The sequence below is a fragment of the Phyllobates terribilis genome, unplaced genomic scaffold, assembly GCF_046119375.1.
Source record: "Phyllobates terribilis strain yellow unplaced genomic scaffold, ASM4611937v1 Scaffold_8__6_contigs__length_399053987, whole genome shotgun sequence".
NCBI classification, from domain to species: Eukaryota; Metazoa; Chordata; class Amphibia; order Anura; family Dendrobatidae; genus Phyllobates; species Phyllobates terribilis.
In genome coordinates this window covers 151058845-151080301 of record NW_027362768.1, presented here as the reverse complement: position 1 = coordinate 151080301, position 21457 = coordinate 151058845, and the positions used below count along the sequence as shown (strand labels likewise).

The 21457-nt window shown below is 41.3% G+C and overlaps 2 protein-coding genes across 3 annotated transcripts in view; both read right to left on the bottom strand.

Annotated features, from left to right (window-relative positions):
* The window catches only part of AGBL4 (AGBL carboxypeptidase 4), a 2899935-nt gene that overhangs the window by 976351 nt on the left and 1902127 nt on the right, over positions 1-21457 (bottom strand). The gene's annotated exons all lie outside the window — the stretch shown is intronic.
* The window catches only part of BEND5 (BEN domain containing 5), a 47830-nt gene continuing 46904 nt past the window's right edge, over positions 20532-21457 (bottom strand). For both annotated transcript variants that reach the window (XM_073643509.1, XM_073643510.1), the window contains one exon: positions 20532-20706. In XM_073643509.1, the coding sequence (XP_073499610.1) occupies positions 20549-20706 (158 nt within the window). In that variant the 3' untranslated portion in view covers positions 20532-20548. The remainder of the gene's footprint in view (positions 20707-21457) is intronic.

The window sequence follows — 21457 nt, the reverse complement described above, 5'->3', positions numbered from 1 at the left end:
TTGAGAGCCAACTACCAATTAAGTAAATCTGGTGATTGCATCTCTGTAATGAGGAGGGGTGTTGACTAATGACATCAACACCCTATATAAGGTGTGCTTAATTATTAGGCAACTTCCTTTCCTTTGGCAAAATGGGTCAGAAGAGAGATTTGACGGGCTCTGAAAAGTCCAAAATTGTGAGATGTCTTGCAGAGGGAGGCAGCAGTCTTGAAATTTCCAAACTTTTGAAGCGTAATCACCGAACAATCAAGCGTTTCATGGCAAAAAGCCAACAGGGTCGCAAGAAGCGTGTTGGCCAAAAAAGGCGCAAAAAACTGCCCATGAATTGAGCAAAATCAAGCGTGAAGCTGCCAAGATGCCACTCGCCACCAGTTTTGCCATATTTCAGAGCTGCAATGTTACTGGAGTATCAAAAAGCACAAGGTGTGCGATACTCAGGGACATGGCCAAGATAAGGAAGCCTGAAAAACGACCACCTTTGAACAAGAAACATAAGATAAAAAATCAAGAATGGGCCAAGAAATATCTTAAGGCTATGTGCCCACGATGCAGAAATGTGCTGATTGTACATGCGGATTGTACATGCGTTTTTCTTGCCAGGGACATGCGGATGTGAAGCGTTCTTCACTTGCATTTCTGCATGCGGGTTCTCAAACGCTTTTCCAAGCGATTTTAGCATCACTTGGAAAGTGCTTGTCAACTTGGTCGCACTATATAAATCCGTGTAAACGGCATGGATTTATATAGTGTGACCGTAAAGAATGTTTAAAAATAAATCCATACTTACCCTCTGATGGCCCCCGGTGTCCTGCTTCACTATGTTCTCCCTTGCCGGCAGATCGCGGTACACTGAAGGACCTGCCGACGTCAGCGTCGCGTGACCCGTCACATGACTATGACGTCAGCGCAGGTCCTTCAGTCCATCGCGAACTGCCGGCATGCGAGGAGGAGCGCAGGGCGGGCCACCAGAAGGTAAGTATATATTTATTTTTTATTTTATTCTTTTTTTTTTTAGTTTTCTATGGTACCTGGGTCCGGAGGAGAGTCTCCTCTCCTCTAGACCTGGGTACCATCCGCACATTAGAACGCATGGAATGCGCATATACATATACAGTGATGCGTAATCCATGTGATCTAATGCAAGTCAATGGCGGCGAAAACGCAGCACTTCTGAAAAATAATTGGTAGTGCTGCGTTTTTTTCCGCAATGATAATCCGCAGCGGAAATTTCCGCATGTGCACAGCACATGCGGATTATCATTGGGGAACATGGCAGACCTTCTACCAAGCATTTTTTAGGCGTTTCTGCAGCGTTTTTGCCGCTGCGGAAACGCTTAAAAAACGCATCGTGGGCACACAGCCCTAGACTGATTTTTCAAAGGTTTTATGGACTGATGAAATGAGAGTGACTCTTGATGGGCCAGATGGATGGGCCAGAGGCTGGATCAGTAAAGGGCAGAAAGCTCCACTCCGACTCATACGCCAGCAAGGTGGAGGTGGGGTACTGGTATGGGCTGGTATCATCAAAGATGAACTTGTGGGACCTTTTCGGGTTGAGGATGGAGTGAAGCTCAACTCCCAGACCTACTGCCGGTTTCTGGAAGACAACTTCTTCAAGCAGTGGTACAGGGAAAAGTCGGTATTGTTCAAGAAAAACATGATTTTCATGCAGGACAATGCTCCATCACATGCATCCAACTACTCCACAGCGTGGCTGGCCAGTAAAGGTCTAAAAGAAGAAAAAATAATGACATGGCCCCCTTGTTCACCTGATCTGAACCCCATAGAGAACATGTGGTCATCATAAAATGTGAGATCTACAGGGAGGGAAAACACTACACCTCTCGGAACAGTGTCTGGGAGGCTGTGGTGGCTGCTGCACGCAATGTTGATCGAAACAGATCAAGCAACTGACAGAATCTATGGATGGAAGGCTGCTGAGTGTCATCATAAAGAAAGGTGGCTATATTGATCACTAATTTTTGAGGTTTTTGTTTTTGCATGTCAGAAATGTTTATTTCTAAATTTTGTGCACTGATATTGGTTTACCTGGTGAAAATAAACAAGTGAGATGGGATTATATTTGGTTTTTATTAAGTTGCCTAATAATTCTGCACAGTAATAGTTACCTGCACAAACAGATATCCTCCTAAGATAGCCAAATCTAAAAAAAAAAAACACTCCAACTTCCAAAAATATTAACCCCTTAAGCCCCGCGGGTGGTTTGCACGTTAATGACCGGGCCAATTTTTACAATTCTGACCACTGTCACTTTATGAGGTAATTACTCTCGAACGCTTCAACGGATTCCCCTGATTCTGAGATTGTTTTTTCGTGACATATTGTACTTCATGATTGTGGAAAAATTTCTTCGATATCACTTGCGTTTATTTGTGAAAAAAACGGAAATTTGGCGAAAATTTTGAAAATTTTGCAATTTTCAAAATTTGAATTTTTAAGCCCTGAAATCAGAGCAATATGTCACACAAAAGAGTTAATAAATAACATTTCCCACATGTCTACTTTACATCAGCACAATTTTGGAACCAAAATTTTTTTTTGTTAGGGAGCTATAAGGGTTAAAAGTTGACCAGCGATTTCTCATTTTTCCAACAAAATTTACAAAACCATTTTTTTAGGGACCACATCACATTTGAAGTCACTTTGAGAGGTCTTTATGACAGAAAATACCCAAAAGTGACACCATTCTAAAAACTGCACCCCTCAAGGTGCTCAAAACCACATTCAAGAACTTTATTAACCCTTCAGGTGCTTCACAGGAATTTTTTGAATGTGGAAGAAAAAAATGAACATTTAACTTTTTTCACAAAAATGTTAATTTAGACCCAATTTTTTTTATTTTCACAGGGGTAACAAGAAAAAATGGACCCCAAAATTTGTTGTGCAATTTCCCCTGGGCACGCAGATACCCAATATTTGGGGAAAAAATACTGTTTGGGCGCACGGCAGGGCTCGGAAGGGAAGGAGCGCTATTTGACTTTTTGATTGTAAAATTTGCTTGAATAATTAGCGGACGCCATGTTGTGTTTGGAGAGCCCATGTGTGCCCAAACTTTGGAGCTCCCCCACAAGTGACCCCATTTTGGAAACTAGACCCCCCAAGGCACCTTTCTAGATGCATAGTGAGCACTTGGAACCCCCAGGTGCTTCACAAATTGATTCGTAACAATGAAAAAGTGAAAAAAAAAAACACTTTTTCATTTGTATGAATCAATTTGTGAAGCACCTGAGGGTTCCAAGTGCTCACTATGCATCTAGATAGGTGCCTTGGGTGGTCTAGTTTCCAAAATGGGGTCACTTGTGGGGGAGCTCCAATATTTGGGCACACAGCGGCTCTCTAAATGCAACATGGTGTCCGCTAACAAATTTAACGCAAAATTGGCTCAAATTGTTAGCGACACCATGTTGCGTTTGGAGAGCTGCTGTGTGCCCAAACATTGGAGCTCCCCCACAAGTGACCCCATTTTGGAACCTAGACCCCCCAAGGCACCTATATAGATGCATAGTGAGCACTTGGAACCCCCAGGTGCTTCACAAATTGATTCGTAACAATGAAAAAGTGAAAAAAAAAACACTTTTTCATTTTTATGAATCAATTTGTGAAGCACCTGGGGGTTCCAACTGCTCACTATGCATCTAGATAGGTGCCTTGGTGGGTCTAGTTTCCAAAATGGGGTCACTTGTGGGGGAGCTCCAATGTTTGGGCACACAGGGACTCTCTAAATGCAACATGGTATCCGCTAACAAATTGAATGGAAAATCGGCTCAAATTGTTAGCGGACGCCACATTGCGTTTGGAGAGCCCCTCTGTGCCCAAACTTTGGAGCTCCCCCACAAGTGACCCCATTTTGGAAACTAGACCCCCCAAGGCACCTTTCTAGATGCATAGTGAGCACTTGGAACCCCCAGGTGCTTCACAAATTGATTCGTAATAATGAAAAAGTGAAAAAAAAAAACACTTTTTCATTTTTATGAATTAATTTGTGAAGCACCTAGGGGTTCCAAGTGCTCACTATGCATCTAGATAGGTGCCTTGGGGGGTCTAGTTTCCAAAATGGGGTCACTTGTGGAGGAGCTCCAATGTTTGGGCACACAGGGACTCTCCAAATGCAACATGATATCCGCTAACAATTTGAGCCGACAATTTGTTAGCGGATATCATGTTGCATTTGGAGAGTCCCTGTGTGCCCAAACATTGGAGCTCCCCCACAAGTGACCCCATTTTGGAAACTAGACCCCCCAAGGCACCTATCTAGATTCATAGTGAGCACTTGGAACCCCAGGTGCTTCACAAATTGATTCATAAAAATGAAAAAGTGTTTTTTTTTTCACTTTTTCATTTTTACGAATTAATTTGTGAAGCACCTGGGGGTTCCAAGTGCTCACTATGCATCTAGAAAGGTGCCTTGGGGGGTCTAGTTTCCAAAATGGGGTCACTTGTGGGGGAGCTCCAAAGTTTGGGCACAGAGGGGCTCTCCAAACGCAATGTGGTGTCCGCTAACAATTTGAGCCGATTTTCCATTCAATTTGTTAGCGGATACCATGTTGCATTTAGAGAGTCCCTGTGTGCCCAAACATTGGAGCTCCCCCACAAGTGACCCCATTTTGGAAACTAGACCCCCCAAGGCACCTATCTAGATTCATAGTGAGCACTTGGAACCCCAGGTGCTTCACAAATTGATTCATAAAAATGAAAAAGTGTTTTTTTTTTCACTTTTTCATTTTTACGAATCAATTTGTGAAGCACCTGAGGGTTCCAAGTGCTCACTATGCATCTAGAAAGGTGCCTTGGGGGGTCTAGTTTCCAAAATGGGGTCACTTGTGGGGGAGCTCCAAAGTTTGGGCACAGAGGGGCTCTCCAAACGCAATGTGGTGTCCGCTAACAATTTGAGCCGATTTTCCATTCAATTTGTTAGCGGACACCATGTCGCGTTTGGAGAGCCCGTGATGTGCCTAAACAGTGGAGCTCCCCCACAAGTGTCCCCATTTTGGAAACTATACCCCTCAAAGATTTTATTAAGGTGTATAGTGAACATTTTGAACCCAGAGGTACGGCACATTATTTGTTTACATTAGGTCATCATATTGAATAAGTTTTCATTATTCTTGAGCGCAAGTGCTCGCTACTTGAGTTTGCATCGGGTACTCAGGTATGCACCATGTACAGCGTGTGCTCGAGTGACATGCTCGAGTCCCTGCTCCGCATGTTTCACGGTTATTAGACACCCAAAAAAAAACATGCGGGGATCGCTCGTGCATGGCAGGCAATCCCCGTAAAGTTTTTTGGCCGCGAAGCATATGGGGCAGAGACTCGAGCATGTCACTCAAATACCCACGATACTAAATGCATACCAGAGCACCCGATGCAAACTCAAGTAGCGAGCACTTGCTCTCAACACTAGTCGCCATATCGTCATCTTTTTTTCTTACTTTTGAAAAAAATCCCAACCCCAGCCCTAACCCTAGCACAACCCTAGCCCCAGCACAACCCTAGCCCCAGCACAACCCTAGCCCTAGCACAACCCTAGCCCCAGCACAACCCTAGCCCCAAACCCAGCCCTAACCCTAGCCCAATCCTAACTCAAGAGTTTATTTTTGACGCCGTTCCTTGTGCGGTATAAGTGAATAGACGACTTTATTCTTCGGGTCGGTGTGATTACAGCAATGCCAGAATCATATGGGGTTTTTATGACTGACAGCTGTCACACACTAAAAGACGCATTTTTTGTAAAATCTAGTTTTTGCATCGCCATATTTTGAGAGCTATAATTTTTCCAGATTTTGGCAGACAGTCATGTGACGGCTCGTTTTTTGCGGGATGACTTGACGTTGTTATTGGTGCCATTTTCAGGCACATGACATTTTTTGATCGCTTTCTATTCCGATTTTTGGGAGGCAGAATAAACAAAAACCAACAATTCAGGAATTGTTTTTTTTTTTTTTTTTTTATTCTGTTCCGCGTGTGGTAAAATTGATGAGGCAGCTTTACTCTTCGGGTCAGTACGTTTACAGCGGTACCACATTTGTATAATTTTTCTATGTTTTGGCGCTTATACACAATAAAAGCTATTTTATAGAAAAAAATTTTTTAGTATCGCTTTATTCTGAGAGCTATAACTTTTTTATTTTTCGGCTGATGGAGCTATATGGAGGCTTGTTTTTTGCGGGACGAGATGACGTTTTCAGCGGTATCATTTTTATTTATATGCGTCTTTTTTATCACGTGTTATTCCACTTTTTGTTTGGCGGTATGGTGATAAAGCATTGTTTTTTGCTTGTTTTTTTTTTTTTTTTTTTTACCGTGTTCACTGAAGGGGTTAACTAGTGGGACAGTTTTATAGGTCAGGTTGTTCCGGACGCGGCGATACCAAATATGTGTACTTTTATTGTTTTTTTTTTATTTTTTTTATAATAATATTTATTGATGGGTACATTATATTTTTATTTTTGGTGTATTATTTTTTTTATTTTTTTATAATATTTTTGCACATTTTTTTTTTTTTTTTTTCCACTTTCACACAGTTTATACACTTTATTACTTTGTCCCACTCTGGGACTTTCACTTTTTTTTTTCTGATCGCCTGCATGGCACAGGAATGGAGCACCATCCCTATGCCATGAAGGCTGTCAGAAGTGCACAGTGTAAAGATTGCTTGGAGATGCACTGCGCATGTCCAAGCAATCTTCCTGCTCTCTGGTGACCCGGATGTTGTCATGACGACATCGGGTCGTCATGGCAACACCCGGGAAGCCTTTGCAGACTGCGCTGGAAGCCGGAAGAGGAGGTGAGTATCGCCGATCACCTCCCCTTGCCCCCGCAATGCCGCGATCGACTTCGATCGCAGCATCGCGGGGGTTAATGTGCTGGGAGCGGTGCGTGACCGCTCCCTGCACATAGTACCGGGTGTCAGCTGTGACAATCAGCTGACACCCGGCGGCGATCGCGCCCGCACAGCCTGTGTGCGCGCGCGATCGCGATGACGTACTAATACGGGTCTGGCTCTTAAGTCCCAGGGCACAGACGCGTATTAGTACGTCAGATGTTATTAAGGGGTTAAGCTTGGATATTTATGAGTCTTTTGGGTTGATTGAGAACATAGTTGTTGATCAATAATAAAAATAATCCTCTAAAATACAACTTGCCTAATAATTCTGCACACAGTGTATATTACCCCCCCAATGTATCCCCCCGAGGTCCCTAAGACTTTGCGGGGACCCCAGCGCTGAGTCACGCTTCACTGGTCGTGACGTTAGTGCGGAGTCACGTGATGCCTGTGAGTGGCCACCGATAGCGCCGCTAACAGGCATCATCAGTAACGTAAGGTAATTACAAAAAGTCTTAGGGGCCCCAGGAGGATACATTGGGGGTGTAATATAAAGTACTGTACAACTTCTTAATCTGAGGCAGACCTGGGAAAAGTGCGGCACGAGGGACACAAAGAGCCCTTTGACTGTTCCTATCTGACCCCTTACTGAATTTAACCAGTATCTGTATCTTTGGGATGAAGATAATAGTGAATATAGTGATGGAACAGCTCCCTCTGTCACCAACGAGCCTGCCCTGTGAGTCTGAGAGCACAGCAGGAGCAATGAAATCACTATGTTGCGGCAATTTTGCGGAGCCTCAGTACACTGCACAGACCGGAGCAGCGGGAGAACAGAGTTAGGGGGGTATTTTTATTTTTTTTTTTTAATTGTCAGTACTTGTGGGAGACTACGAAGACATCATGCTGCAGGAAAGACTTTGTGGGGACATCATACTAGATCAAAGGCTTTCTGGGGACATCATACTACATGGAAGGCTTTGTAGGGACATCATACTTTATGGGAAGTTGTGTGGGAACATTATACTCCATGGGGGGGGCTATGTTGGGGCACCATCCTGTGTAAAGGGGCATCATCCTGTGTAAGGGGGCTGTGTGGGAACGCCCTCCTGTGTAAGGGGGCATCATCCTGTGAAAGGGGGCTGTGAGGGGACATCATCCTGTGAAAGGGGGCTGTGTGGGGACGTCATACTGTGTAAGGGGGCTGTGTGGAGACATCATACACTGCGGGGGGACATTAGAGTTATATTGTGTTGGCAGACGTTGATAAAAGTATAATGGCTGAATAACAGGAGCAGTATGATTAAATTTTTTTAAAAACTTATAAAAAGCAGTAAATTATATGGTTTTGATTAGCAGCTACAGGTAAGAATACATGTTACACCAAGCTCTAGCGTAACATGTATTAGTAGCAGCAGCAGCGAGTCAACAGACAAGTGATAAAAATGTAATATAAAACAATAATAGTGAGAAGAATTAGGTTTGACCCTCCACAAGAGTCATAGTCTCTCATTTGGCCCCCTTGGGAAAATTAATTCCCCACCCCTGATCTAAGGAGCAAATCCAATGGTCCGGGGCAGTGAGTTACATGGAATGGATGCAGCATGGGAAATGTCCTGCAGATGAGAATACTGTTGTGCTCAAAAGTTTACATACCCCGGCAGAATTTTTCCTTTCTTGGCCTTGTTTCAGAGAATATGAATAACAAAAAAACTTTTTGTCCACTCATGGTTATTGGTTGGGTGAAGCCATTTATTGTCAAAGTACTGTGTTTTCTCTTTTTCAATCTTAATGACAAATGACAACCAAAAACATCCAAATGACCCTGATCAAAAGTTCACATACCCTGGTGATTTTGGCCTGATAACATGCACAGAATTTGACACAAATGGGTTTGAACGGCTACTAAAGGTAACATCCCCACCTGTGACCTATTTGCTTGTAATCAGTGTGTGTGCATAAAAGCTGAGAGAGTTTCTGGGATCCAGACAGACTCTTGCATCTTTCATCCAGCCACTGACGTTTCTGGATTAGGAGTCATGGAGAAAGCAAAAGAACTGTCAACGGATCTACAGGAAAAGGTAGTTGAACTGTATAACAGAGGAAAGGAATACAAAAAAATATCCAAGGAATTGATAATGCCAGTCAACAGCGTTCAAATAGTGATTAACAAATCGAAAATCAGGGCTCTGTAAAAACCAAACCACGGTCAAGTAAACCAACAAACATTTCGGCCACAACTGTCAGGAAAATTGCTTGGGATGAAATTCAGGACTCGCTAAAAACTAGCGGTGTGGCCGTTTCAAGATGCACAATAAGGAGGTACTTGAAGAAAAATGGGCTGCATGTTTGAGTCGCCAGAAGAAAGCAATTATTGCGCAAATGCCACAAAGTATCTCACCAGCAATAAGCCAAACAGCACAGTGACAAGCCTCAAAACTTCTGGTACAAAGTAATTTGAAGTGATGAGACCAAAATTGAACTTTTTGGCCACAAGCATAAATGTTACATTTGGAGAGAGGTAAACAAGGCCTATGATGAAAGGAACACCATTCCTACAGTAAAGCACAGAGGTGGATCGCTGATGTTTTGGAGATGTGTGAGCTACAAAGGCACAGGAAGCTTGGTAAAAGTTGAAGGAAAGATGAATGCTGCACGTTATCAGCAAATATTGGAGGCAAATTTGCACTCATCAGTCTGGAAGCTGCGCATGGGTCGTACTTGGACGTTCCAACATGACAACGATCCAAAACACAAGACCAAGTCGACCTGTCATTGGCTACAGCAGAACAAAGTGAAGGTTCTGGAGTGGCCATCTCAGTCTCATGACATCAATATCATTGAGCCACTCTGGGGAGATCTCAAGCGCGCAGTTCATGCTAGAAAGCCCAGGAATTTACAGGAACTGGAGGCTTTTTGCCAAGAAAAATGGGCAGCTTTACCATCTGATAAAATAAAGAACCTCATCCACAACTACCACAAAAGACTTCAAGCTGTCATTGATGTTAGAGGGGGCAATACACAGAATTAAGAACTGGGGTATGTGAATTTTTGATCAGGGTCATTTGGATATTTTTGGTTGTCATTAAGGTGTAAAAAGAGAAAACACAGTAGTTTGACAATAAATGGCTTCACCCAACCAATAGCCATGAGTGGAGAAAAAGGTTTTTTGTTATCATTCATATTCTCTGAAACAAGGCCAAGAAAGGAAAAATTCTGCCGGGGTATGTCAACTTTTGAGCACAACTGTAAGTATATAAAAGTCAGGATGATGAGAGTCGTAACTCAATGGGCTTAGCGAAGAACAAAGGTATGTTAATAGACGGCTCTTACCTGCCGCTCTTGTCTTTGAACGAAAGAGAAAAAACTCTACGGAAAACTAGAAACTCTTTTAATAGCCAGGGTACAGCTATTGCACATAAAATGGAATTCCCCTTTAAGAGTAGATGGAGTTTTATTTGTGAACCTTAATACCAAATCCGACAGGAACATTGTATATTTATTTTTTAATATTTTTTAGTAAAACAGGACCATGATTCTTGCTGTATTTCTATGAATAAGAAAAGGTTTATGCTTTACAATGTAATATGGAAGTTTTCCCACGTGGGTCGTGTTACAAGCGCCATCTCCCTGGGTAGGGTTTTCAATCATTCAGGCTTGCTTAAACTTTAAACACGAGCTGCAGATTATTGTTCTTTAAATTTTAAATAGGAGTTCGGAGATTATAGAAAAGCCATCCAAATGTTTACCCACCAAATTATACCACAAAGAAAACACTGATGGAGGGAACTTTTTTCAAGGTAACACAAGTCCTTTGTCTTAGTTTTGAAGTAATAAAAGAAATAACCCGAAATGTTGAATGATGGATTATTCTAGAATTAAATGTACTAATAGATGTTTCCTATATACAGGCCATGAAAAGAAAAAATGGCCGACCATCCACTACATAGATGGACTGAGTCTGCCTTAGCAAGAAGTGCTGCAAGCCAATGCTCCAACAGCAGAGAGTCTAGATCAATGGACTTCTTCATTATGATTTCCTAAAAATCTTCATGGGACAAGCTCTTTATCTTAAAGACCCCTTTGGACATTTTTTTTTTTTTTATTGTATATTTCCAAAATGAAAAGTTAGGCTATTTCGAAATAACCTTCAATAAAATATTTCTACCATTTTGCTACAGTGTCTTCAAATCAAATAACTATCTGCGTAATCTGCAAAAACAATAAAAATTTGTCAGAGTTTCGGCTTCTGACAACTCTCGACTCTCTTGTACACAGATCTGCAGTGGAGAGGGGAGAAAGTATTTCAGGGAGGGCAAAGAAAAACGTCTATTGGCAGGGAGGAAAGGACGTGAAGTGGAAATAAGTTTTGGAGTTGTGCAGATACATGAAAGCAAGTGAAGACAGTAGCTCCCTGGATACACACAAATCTCACATCCAGCATATACAACCCCTGGCAAAAATTATGGAATCATCGGACTCGGAGGATGTTCATTCAGTTGTTTAATGTTGTTGAAAAAAAACAGATCACAGATAAGGCACAAAACTAAAGTCATTTCAAATGGCAACTTTAGGGCTTTAAGAAACACTAAAAGAAATCAAGATAAAAATATGGTACTCAGTAAGGGTCATTTTTTTCAGACCAAGCAGAGAGAAAAAAATATGGAATCACTCAATTCTGAGGAAAAAATTATGGAATCATGAAAAACAAAGACACAAAATAACACTCCAATACATCACTAGTATTTTGTTGCACCACCTCTGGCTTTAATAACAGCTTGCAGTCTCTGAGGCATGAACTTAATGAGTGACAAACAGTACTCTTCATCAATCTGGCTCCAACTTTCTCTGATTGCTGTTGCCAGATCAGCTTTGCAGGTTGGAGCCTTGTCATGGACCATTTTCTCCAACTTCCACCAAAGATTTTCAATTGGATTGAGATCTGGACTATTTGCAGGCCATGACATTGACCTTATGTGTCTTCTTTCAAGGAATGTTTTCACAGTTTTTGCTCTATGGCAGGATGCATTATCATCTTGAAAAATGATGTCATCAACCCCAAACATCCTTTCAATTGATGGTATAAGAAAACTGTCCAAAATATCAATGTAACCTTGGGCATTTATTGAAGATGTAATGACAGCCATCTCCCCAGTGCCTTTACCTGACATGCAGCCCCATATCATCAATGACTGGAAATTTGTATGTTCTCTTCATGCAGTCATCTTTATAAATCTCATTGGAACGGCACCAAACAAAAGTTCCAGCATCATCACCTTGTCCAATGCAGATTCGCGACTCATCACTGAATGTGACTTTCATCCAGTCATCCACAGTCCACGATTGCTTTTCCTTAGCCCATTGTAACACCTGAACAAGGAATTTATAAGCGGGGCCCAATTGCAAAACTAGACAACCAACAGAAGATTAGACCCCTAAAATATAACTTTTATTCGAATATGCTAAAAAGGACTCAGTCACCATAACAACAAACACAAAAACAAGACAAAATGCCAGGGAACAGGGATAAGTCACACATCAGTCAGGAAGGATTACGGGCTCTATCTGTCCCTATTTTGTCCCTAAATTCTCTCCCTTCCTGACAGCGGAGGTTGGCACCCTAATTTTTGCTCCGTGGCGCCCCCGCTCAACGTCGGTGTCCCTAATATCCCTGGTAAATCTCTATCTTTATATTTAAAAAACCACAATCGTGAATAAAAGATAGAAAAAAGTGAACGTACAGATTAAGAAGCCGACAATTCATCATAGATATACATTTAAGGAGACCCAAGTCTATATATTGCGACAATAGTAAATAGCCCTGGGAATTTTTAGAAGGTAAAATTTGTCTCAAGATAGCTGGTTTATTACATTCATACACAAACCAGCATATACTAAATAACCAAAGCTAATAAAGCAGGTTCTGTTATATATGAGACTAATCCCCAGAAGTAATTACCAATGATAAATGCTATTCCTTACTAAATGATATTGAGATTGTTATAATGCATTTAGAATTGGTCATTTGTTTTGCTTGTATGTGTTACAGTCTCTATCACATTCTGGCTCTGACAACTTAGAACGACATAGAGCAGGATGCACATGTGATACCGGTCTGTGGGCATTACTTCTGGGGATTAGTCTGTGGTCTTTTAAATATGAAGATAGATATTTACCAGGGATATTAGGGACACCGACGTTGAGCGGGGGCGCCACGGAGCAAAAATTAGGGTGCCAACCTCCGCTGTCAGGAAGGGAGAGAATTTAGGGACAAAATAGGGACAGATAGAGCCCGTAATCCTTCCTGACTGATGTGTGACTTATCCCTGTTCCCTGGCATTTTGTCTTGTTTTTGTGTTTGTTGTTGTGGTGACTACTGAGTCCTTTTTAGCATATTCGAATAAAAGTTATATTTTAGGGGTCTAATCTTCTGTTGGTTGTCTACCTTAGTCCATTGTAACCTTGTTTTTTTCTGTTTAGGTGTTAATGATGGCTTTTGTTTAGCTTTTCTGTATGTAAATCCCATTTCCTTTAGGCGGTTTCTTACAGTTCGGTCACAGACATTGACTCCAGTTTCCTCCCATTCGTTCCTCATTTTTGTTGTGCATTTCCTGTTTTGGAAACATATTGCTTTAAATTTACGGTCTTGACGCTTTGATGTCTTCCTTGGTCTACCAGTATGTTTGCCTTTAACAACTTTAACAACCTTCCCATGTTGTTTGTATTTGGTCCAGATTTTAGGCACAGCTGACTGTGAACAACCAACATTTTTTGCAACATTATGTGATGATTTACCTTCTTTTAAGAGTTTGATAATCCTCTCCTTTGTTTCAATTGACATCTCTCGTGTTGGAGCCATGATTCATGTCAGTCCACTTGGTGCAACAGCTCTCCAAGGTGTGATCACTCCTTTTTAGATGCAGACTAACGAGCAGATCTAATTTGATGCAGGTGTTAGTTTTGGAAATGAAAATTTACAGGGTGATTCCATAATTTTTTCCTCAGAATTGAGTGATTCCATAATTTTTTCCCTCTGCTTGGTCTGAAAAAAATTACCCTTACTGAGTACCACATTTTTAATCTTGATTTCTTTCAGTGTTTCTTAAAGCCCTAAAGTTGCCATTTGAAATTACTTTAGCTTTGTGCCTTGTCTGTGATCTGCTTCTTTTCAACAACATTAAACAACTGAATGAACATCCTCCGAGCCCGGTGATTCCATAATTTTTTGCCAGGGGTTGTATTACTGGGAGGAACACTCCCACAAGAAAAAGAAAAAAAAAAAAGCTGCAAACTGAATAGCAGATCAGAAAATGAATGAAGGTTGCAGACTCTAACATAGTAGTTAATATTATTGAACTAACATATGTAAAATATTTTTATTTCCATGTTATAGGTATCCATAGCCTTTAAATGGGTTTTATGAGATCAAGTCTACCCTCCTCACCCCCAGAAGCTGTGTCTTGTCCATAAACTTTTTCAGAAATTGAGAGTTAGCCTTCAACAATTCTTTAAGGGGAATCTGTCATGGAGCAATGCTATAAAAATATCTGGTGTCGTGATGTTGAAGACTTAGCTCTCCAATTTTGGTGTGCTAAACCAAGTGATGGTTGCCCAACAGAACTAACTACAGATTTTATTCAATGGAGTGATTTTTCTGTATTTTTAGTGCTCAGGAGTCAATTATTTATTTATTATTATGCATTGCTTATATAGCGCCAACATATTCCGTCTCGCTTTACCGACATTATTATCACTGTCCCCATTGGGCTCACAATCTACATTCCCTATCAGTATGTCTTTGGAGTGTGGGAGGAAACCGGAGAACCCAGGAGGAAACTCACGCAAACACGGAGAGAACATACAAACTCCTTGCAGATGTTGTCCTTGGTGGGTTTTGAACCCAGGACCCCAGTGCTGCAAAGTAACAGTGCTAACCACTGAGCCACCGTGCTGCCCAATAGAAACGATGGAGGACTATCTAATGATCACAAACTTTCAGAGGTTACCAAGTTTCCAGCATTCTAAGGTAAAGGAGAATTTGCACCAATGTTCAACACACACTGTCCTATCTGTTTTTTTGAGAAGCATCATTCTCCAATAGTTCTTGAGCAGTTGGTGTCGCTTGCATCGCATGACTGTTTTTATTTATGCACCCTTCCATCGACCATCTAAGTAATATATGGCATCTTCAAACAGTAAAAGCCGGAGGCGGTTTTGTAAATCTGTGTAATTTAATCCATACATTAATCCTGACAGAGACGTGGTGTCACCGCCGCACAGATCAAACAACCTATTAGCTCCAAGTACCAAATCTTTCATTAGTCGGTTACCATGAAAATGACACTTTTACCATTGGTAATAAAATGTTTGTTTTTTTCTTCTTAACTTGCTGAAAATAAAGTTCCTTTCCTGAGCACTTTTAATGCCGTCATTTTTGAAAAAAAAATGCAAGAAGCATGAGGATCATTTTATAGTATTTATTAATAACCATCTGGAAGTAAAAAATACAATTCATCTCTCTAATATAGAAACAAAGTGCTGAGAACCACAAGAAGCAGAAAACACTGTCAGAGCTTTGCCTCCAAGTGTAGCCAATGTGCGCGCTCAATGGTGGCGGCCAGGTTGTGAACAGTATGACTGATGAACAGTATGACTGATGAACAGTATGACTGATGAACGGCACCAGGGGCCGTCCTGTGGAGTTGTGATGAAACCCAAGTAGAAGGAAAATCCACCTGCAGATTTGCTAATGGAAAATACACTGCATGAGATTTTAAGAAAACGGACGAGCCGCGGATTAGAGATCTGCAGCGCGTCAATCTATTCTGCGGATGTCAATGCAAAGGAAGAAATATGCAGTGTCTTCAGAATGATATCCGCCATGATAAATACCGCTGCAGGCAATCACCGCCGGATCTCTCTTACAAGACATGCATTGTATACACGTTTTGTGAGAAAGTGGCCTTTGGCCATGTTGTGCTTTTTCTGCGGTGTTATTTTGAGTTTAAAATCTGCTGCAATTAACAGATCAAGCAAAGTGGATGTGATTTCCAGAAAACTGACGGCCACTTCAGCTTTAAAGACGCTGCCGAACTGTGCATTTTTTTCCCCTAAGGACTTCTATGGGGAGCTTGAAAAAAAAAAAACACATGTAGCAATTGCTCTTTCTGCAATGAAAAAAAATGCATAAAAAATGCTGCATCAAATATGCACCAAAAACAAACAAAAAAAGAGACAAAAACAAGTAAAAACAATATAAATGCAACAGACATACATTGGTGCAAACACCTGCAGAAAGAAAAAATAAGAACAAACACAGACAACAATAGTCTTGTGTTATGGTCCCCTATATAGTTCAATCCCTAAAACCAGCCTAAAATGAATCTCAACGGACACAAAGAGATAAAAGGTTGAGCTCCACTGGCCGGGTCTGGACTTATTATGAGGCTGGCCTTCGACAACTGACTTTCATGGTCCGAGTACAGACTGCGATGTCTGCTTCAACCACAGGTCTCCAGACCTGAATTCAACAGCCTCACGGGTCGGGCTGATGCCCCGGACCATAAAAGTCAGATATCTGAAACTGGCCTAAGACATAACAGAAACTAATCTTAAGTGAATTTCTCCTTTAAAGTGGTTCACTCTTCTAATTACTAAAAGTCAGTTTAATTGACTGACCGGCAGCACAATACAACGGCCGATCGGTAAAGGTTTACCAATTGGCGGTCATTTAAATGGCCGTTTACACATGCAGCCCAACGTAAACGATGCACACTCCGTGATCTATACTAGAGCTGCCATAGTTCTCGGCAGTGCGAGTCCTGTTTACACAGGACGATGTGCTGCCGAGAACGATGCTGCACAAAAAGATCATTTCACCTGACGAACGAGCGTTTTGCTTACGTGGGAGACTCCTAAAATCAACTCCTACTACAAAAATTAAGTTCAACTTTTTCCTTGTTGCACCAGTTATTAGGAAGATCACTTTAGGCCAAAAAAGCTGGTCCCATCTGAGACACCCTAGTCCATGATGCCAAGTCTAAGCTGTTTTACCCCTAGTACCGATTCCCAATCTTGTTTTCTATTTAGAATTTGCTAAAATCTGATTAATAGGGAAATCAAAAAAGTGGAGAATTTCCTTGATGACACGATGTTCTGCCCCCTCTTCCGTTCACAACATGGCTGCCTCCAGTAGATTCACTCCAGAGGCAATTTTTGGTGCACAATTTTCAATGCATTTTTACATGTTACAATAGTGCAAATAAAGCCACATACTGATACTTTAGAGGTTTTTATAGGAAGAAATTAAATATATTTATTCACAGATTTGAACTTGGTACAAAAAAATACTAGAAAAAACAAAACAAAAACATCTGGAGAAAGTGTTTGTTCTGTGTAGATACTTCATTAGTTCAATGTAAACATAACATGACATTATTCTGATCAGTGAGGAGCAGTTTGCAGGGATCAATACAATTTTTTTCTATTGCATTGGTATTAAATACATTTCCACCACAATTCTACATAGACGGTGGCCTACAGGACCTCTTAGGTCAGAAAATGAAGACTGGATGAATTATGTAAAGTCCATTGCTACTCCTGTATAATGTCGAAGTCAAGTCCGAGCCATTAAAGTGCAATAATAACAAAAAAAATAATAAAGCAGATTGTGGAGGGGGATCCTCCGAAGGTTGATCAAAGTGGATGCCCACATGAAAAAAAAAAATGGTGTAAGCAATAAAAAGAAGTGACGACTTCCCCGATCCTCTGCTACACTTCCCGGTCTCCCACTTTTCTCTACTTCCGGTCCCTCTTGACGCGCAGGAAGTGACCCTCAGCCAATGGCTGGAGGAGGTGTGTCACTGGTGCGGCCAGTGATTGGCTGAGCAGTCACATCCTGTTTATTAAGAGGAGACAGGCAGGGTACCCAGGACTGTCAAAGCAGGAGTCAGCGAAGGATGGAGGGTATCACTGCTTTTACCAATCTGAACCTAGAATTAAAAAATATATATATATTTTTTTAATTCATCACCTATACACAAAATAATGGACGCACACCTGATCGCTGGGGGGACCCCAACTGGAGCAAATGTTGGAAAATAGGTTAAGATTAGAGTTTAGATGGAGCAACTCTGTTTAATATATACAGGACTGAAACAGAGGAGTACAGATTTCGGACATCTATCTCCATCGGTACCATAGACTCTTAAGGGGGTTTTCTCATCATACAAAAATGCAAATTGCTTGTAAAAAATAAAAAATACTAAATTATTAAAAAATCCTATCTATTCTCAAGAAAGGAAGAATTTTCAATTCTATAGTTTACAGAACGTTGCCAAGGTTATCAGCCACCTCTGTATTCTATTTGCGGTGGCCTGTCTCCTAGACAAGGTGCACAGTGATTACAAGCACTTTTCTATAGCGTTTGCAAGTGCTGCTCTGAATCTGGCCAGATTGCTGGATCGGTTTCAGTGCACCCCTGTGCTGTTCCGATGCTGGGGAGGCAAAGCTGCCTGAACTTCCAGCGTTAGAGAGCGTGCAGTTCGGACTAGTGGCTCAGCCATGCCCCTGCTCCGAACTGTCAATCATTCAGGGCACTGCCCCCTGCAAGCCAAGAAGCCGGGAGGCAGAGTAGCGGTGCGCTCCTCAAAATAGACGATGAGAAGAACCCTTTAGTGAAGTGACAGTGCACTTGCACAACTTAGCTCCAACAACTCTTAAGCCGAATATTGAGGGTCTTTCCTTCAAAAACCCCTCAGCGATCAGTTTTACTGATAAAGGAAGCTGCTGGCACAAAAGAAATGTAGTGTTATATGGTGCCCTTAAAGGTGCTGTGTTAAAAGGGGTAATAGTCTGTGTTTGCCCCTTATTAGGGATTTCCACATATAGACCCCATGGCTTATAACAGACCACCCAGGCAAGAATATTCAGACATACAGAAAACATATGAATAATGTTGATTTTGTTTGGCGCCTAAAATTGGAGGAATAAAGTTGGCACAAGTGTTGTGAGCATTCACAGAGATTACATGCCATTACTGACTGGTTAGTAATGGTGGATTGGTGGGACCCCTTGCAAGAATTTAGGACAAAGGATGCCGTAGTGAATGAGGCTTAGTTATAGTTCTTTGTACAGAACCTGGCTTGGAGTAAACTAGTCACTGCGGCTGTAACAACACAAGATAAGCCGAAATCAGACGTCCATGAAATGTCCGAGTGCGACTGATCGACGGGTCCCAGGCCCAGAAGTCAGCAGCTTCATAGACATATAGAAGGTTGTTGAGTTCAGGTCAGGAGACCCCGGAGGCAGTCTGGACATTATAGTCTGGACAAACTGCCTTATCTGAATTTTTGCAGAAAGCAAATCGCTTATCCTCACTTGTAGTGTCCATGGTGAGGCCTGAACACCTCAGCTTAAATGGAAACTTTTAGTGCCAGAGTTTCCTTTTAATGCAACAGACTTCATAAACCTTAGTCCTAAAACTTTCATAAAAATAGAAAAAAAAAAAATTGCAAACGGAATAATAGAAATGATGTCATTGCTGAAAAAACAGCAGAAAGAACAGATGAATTCTGGTTAATTATTTTAAATCACATTTCCTGCCATTAGCCCATTTTTTATCAATTTTGGACAACCCCTTTCATCCATAGTATTTCTTGATGCTAACAGCGGTAATGCATACTGTGCTATTCTAGGTATCAAACATACTTAGAGGGGTAGTCCACTACTTTTACATTGATACCCTATCCGTAGAATAGGAGGAGTGATGTTCAGTACACCGCGGGGGCCACTAACACTTGACGGCGGAGCCCCGTAGGTGAGCACTTACGGCCGCCGGCGGCACCGATAACAGCTGATTGGCAGGGTGCCGCGTGCGGGACCCCGGCCGATCATACATTGATGATAGGGCATCAATGTAAAAGTAGTGGACAACTTCTTTAAAAGGTTTGAAGGAATCCCCAAAATGCAGGAGTAATTATACATTTTATGGAGACATGATGCATTATTTTACCAATCTGCAGCAGTTTTTCAGGCAGCATTTAAAAAAAAAAAAAAAAAAAAAAAGATGTCCTTCCAAAAACACACATTCAAGTACAAAGTCATGAAAACTCATGGCACGGAGTGTAATATAATATGTGCAAAACTTCAGAGCAGTTTGGACCTACAAAAAAACACGAATTACGCAGATAAGAGATTTACTCTGGACGATTGCAAACTCTGTGTCAGAGGCAGAAATAACAACATAAAAGATGACAAAAAAGATAAATTGCACAAAATTATTTTCAGATATAATATTAAGTCAGAAACGGGAAATTTTAAAAGGTAAATCATTTTTTTTTTCCTATTTTAGAGGGACATTTTTTGCCTTAGCAATGTTTTTTTTTTTTGGCAAGCTTGGCAATAAAAACTTTAAAAACAAGAGCAGATCAGACGCAAAATGGGAACTGAAGGTAAAAAAGTGAGCGACTGGATAGCGGAGGAAGATATCCCGACTGCGGTGAAAAGACGCATCGTCGTTTCCAGTTCCAGTGCGATAAGAATAGACTTGCAATACCTTTCCGGTAAGAGTTTTATCGTTGTGCTTCAGGATCCGCGGTCACACAAATGTCATTGTACGCGTGTGTTTTGGTTCTCGCTGTGAAACAGACAAACCACTGAAAGCCGATGGAATAAGACAAATCACCCCCACCTTACAAAACAGGTTTATTGGAGACTGAACTTGGCCTCTTTCCTCTCCTCGTTCTTACAGGACTTGTTGATGTCCATGATCTTCTCGCAGATGTACTTGTTGACTTTCGAGAGCCTCTGCGCAATCTCATTCTCGTCCATTGTGTCTTGTGCTATTCTGTCATATACACATTCTGAAGAAGAGGCAAAACAGTTAGAAAATTACTGATCCGGCAATAGGAAGAGAAAAGCTTCACAAACCAATAATCATGTTTTTATAGCATTTGCTTTTTTTTTTTTATTTTTTATTTTTTTTGCTTTAAAGGGATTGTTCAGGACTTGTAATGCGGCTCAGCTCCCAATCACTTCAATGGGAGCTGGGCTGCAGTACCTGACAATGACCACTACACAGTGTACGGAGCTGTGGGGTCTATAAAATGTTTACTTCCGGCCACTGTGAGACCAGAAAACAGATGATCAGGGCGGGTGCTGGATGTCAGACCCCAATGATGTGATACTGATGACTTATCCTAGGAAAGGGTCATTGATAGCTAAATCCTGTAAAGCTCCTTTAAAGTGTCTTATCTTAAGACACACAAGGCATAGCTACAGAATTTGACATAAATGTTTTATAGATGAGAGTCCCAGCACCTATCTCAACAATGTCGCAGCTGCTGTATGCAGAGAGGTCGGCGTGGAAGCATGGCTGCCTCCACTCACTTACATGGGAGTTCCAAAAACTGCGGAGCATTCACAGAGAACGCTCATAAATACTGAGGATCCACTATAACCAACGAACATACATATATTATAAACACACATACATGTGTATATATATGTATGTATATATACACATACATTTTTTTTTTTACTTTTATATCCTGGATGTTAAATAGTGTGATCCTTTTTTAATCTTAAAGGAGTATTCCCATCTCCAAGATCCTA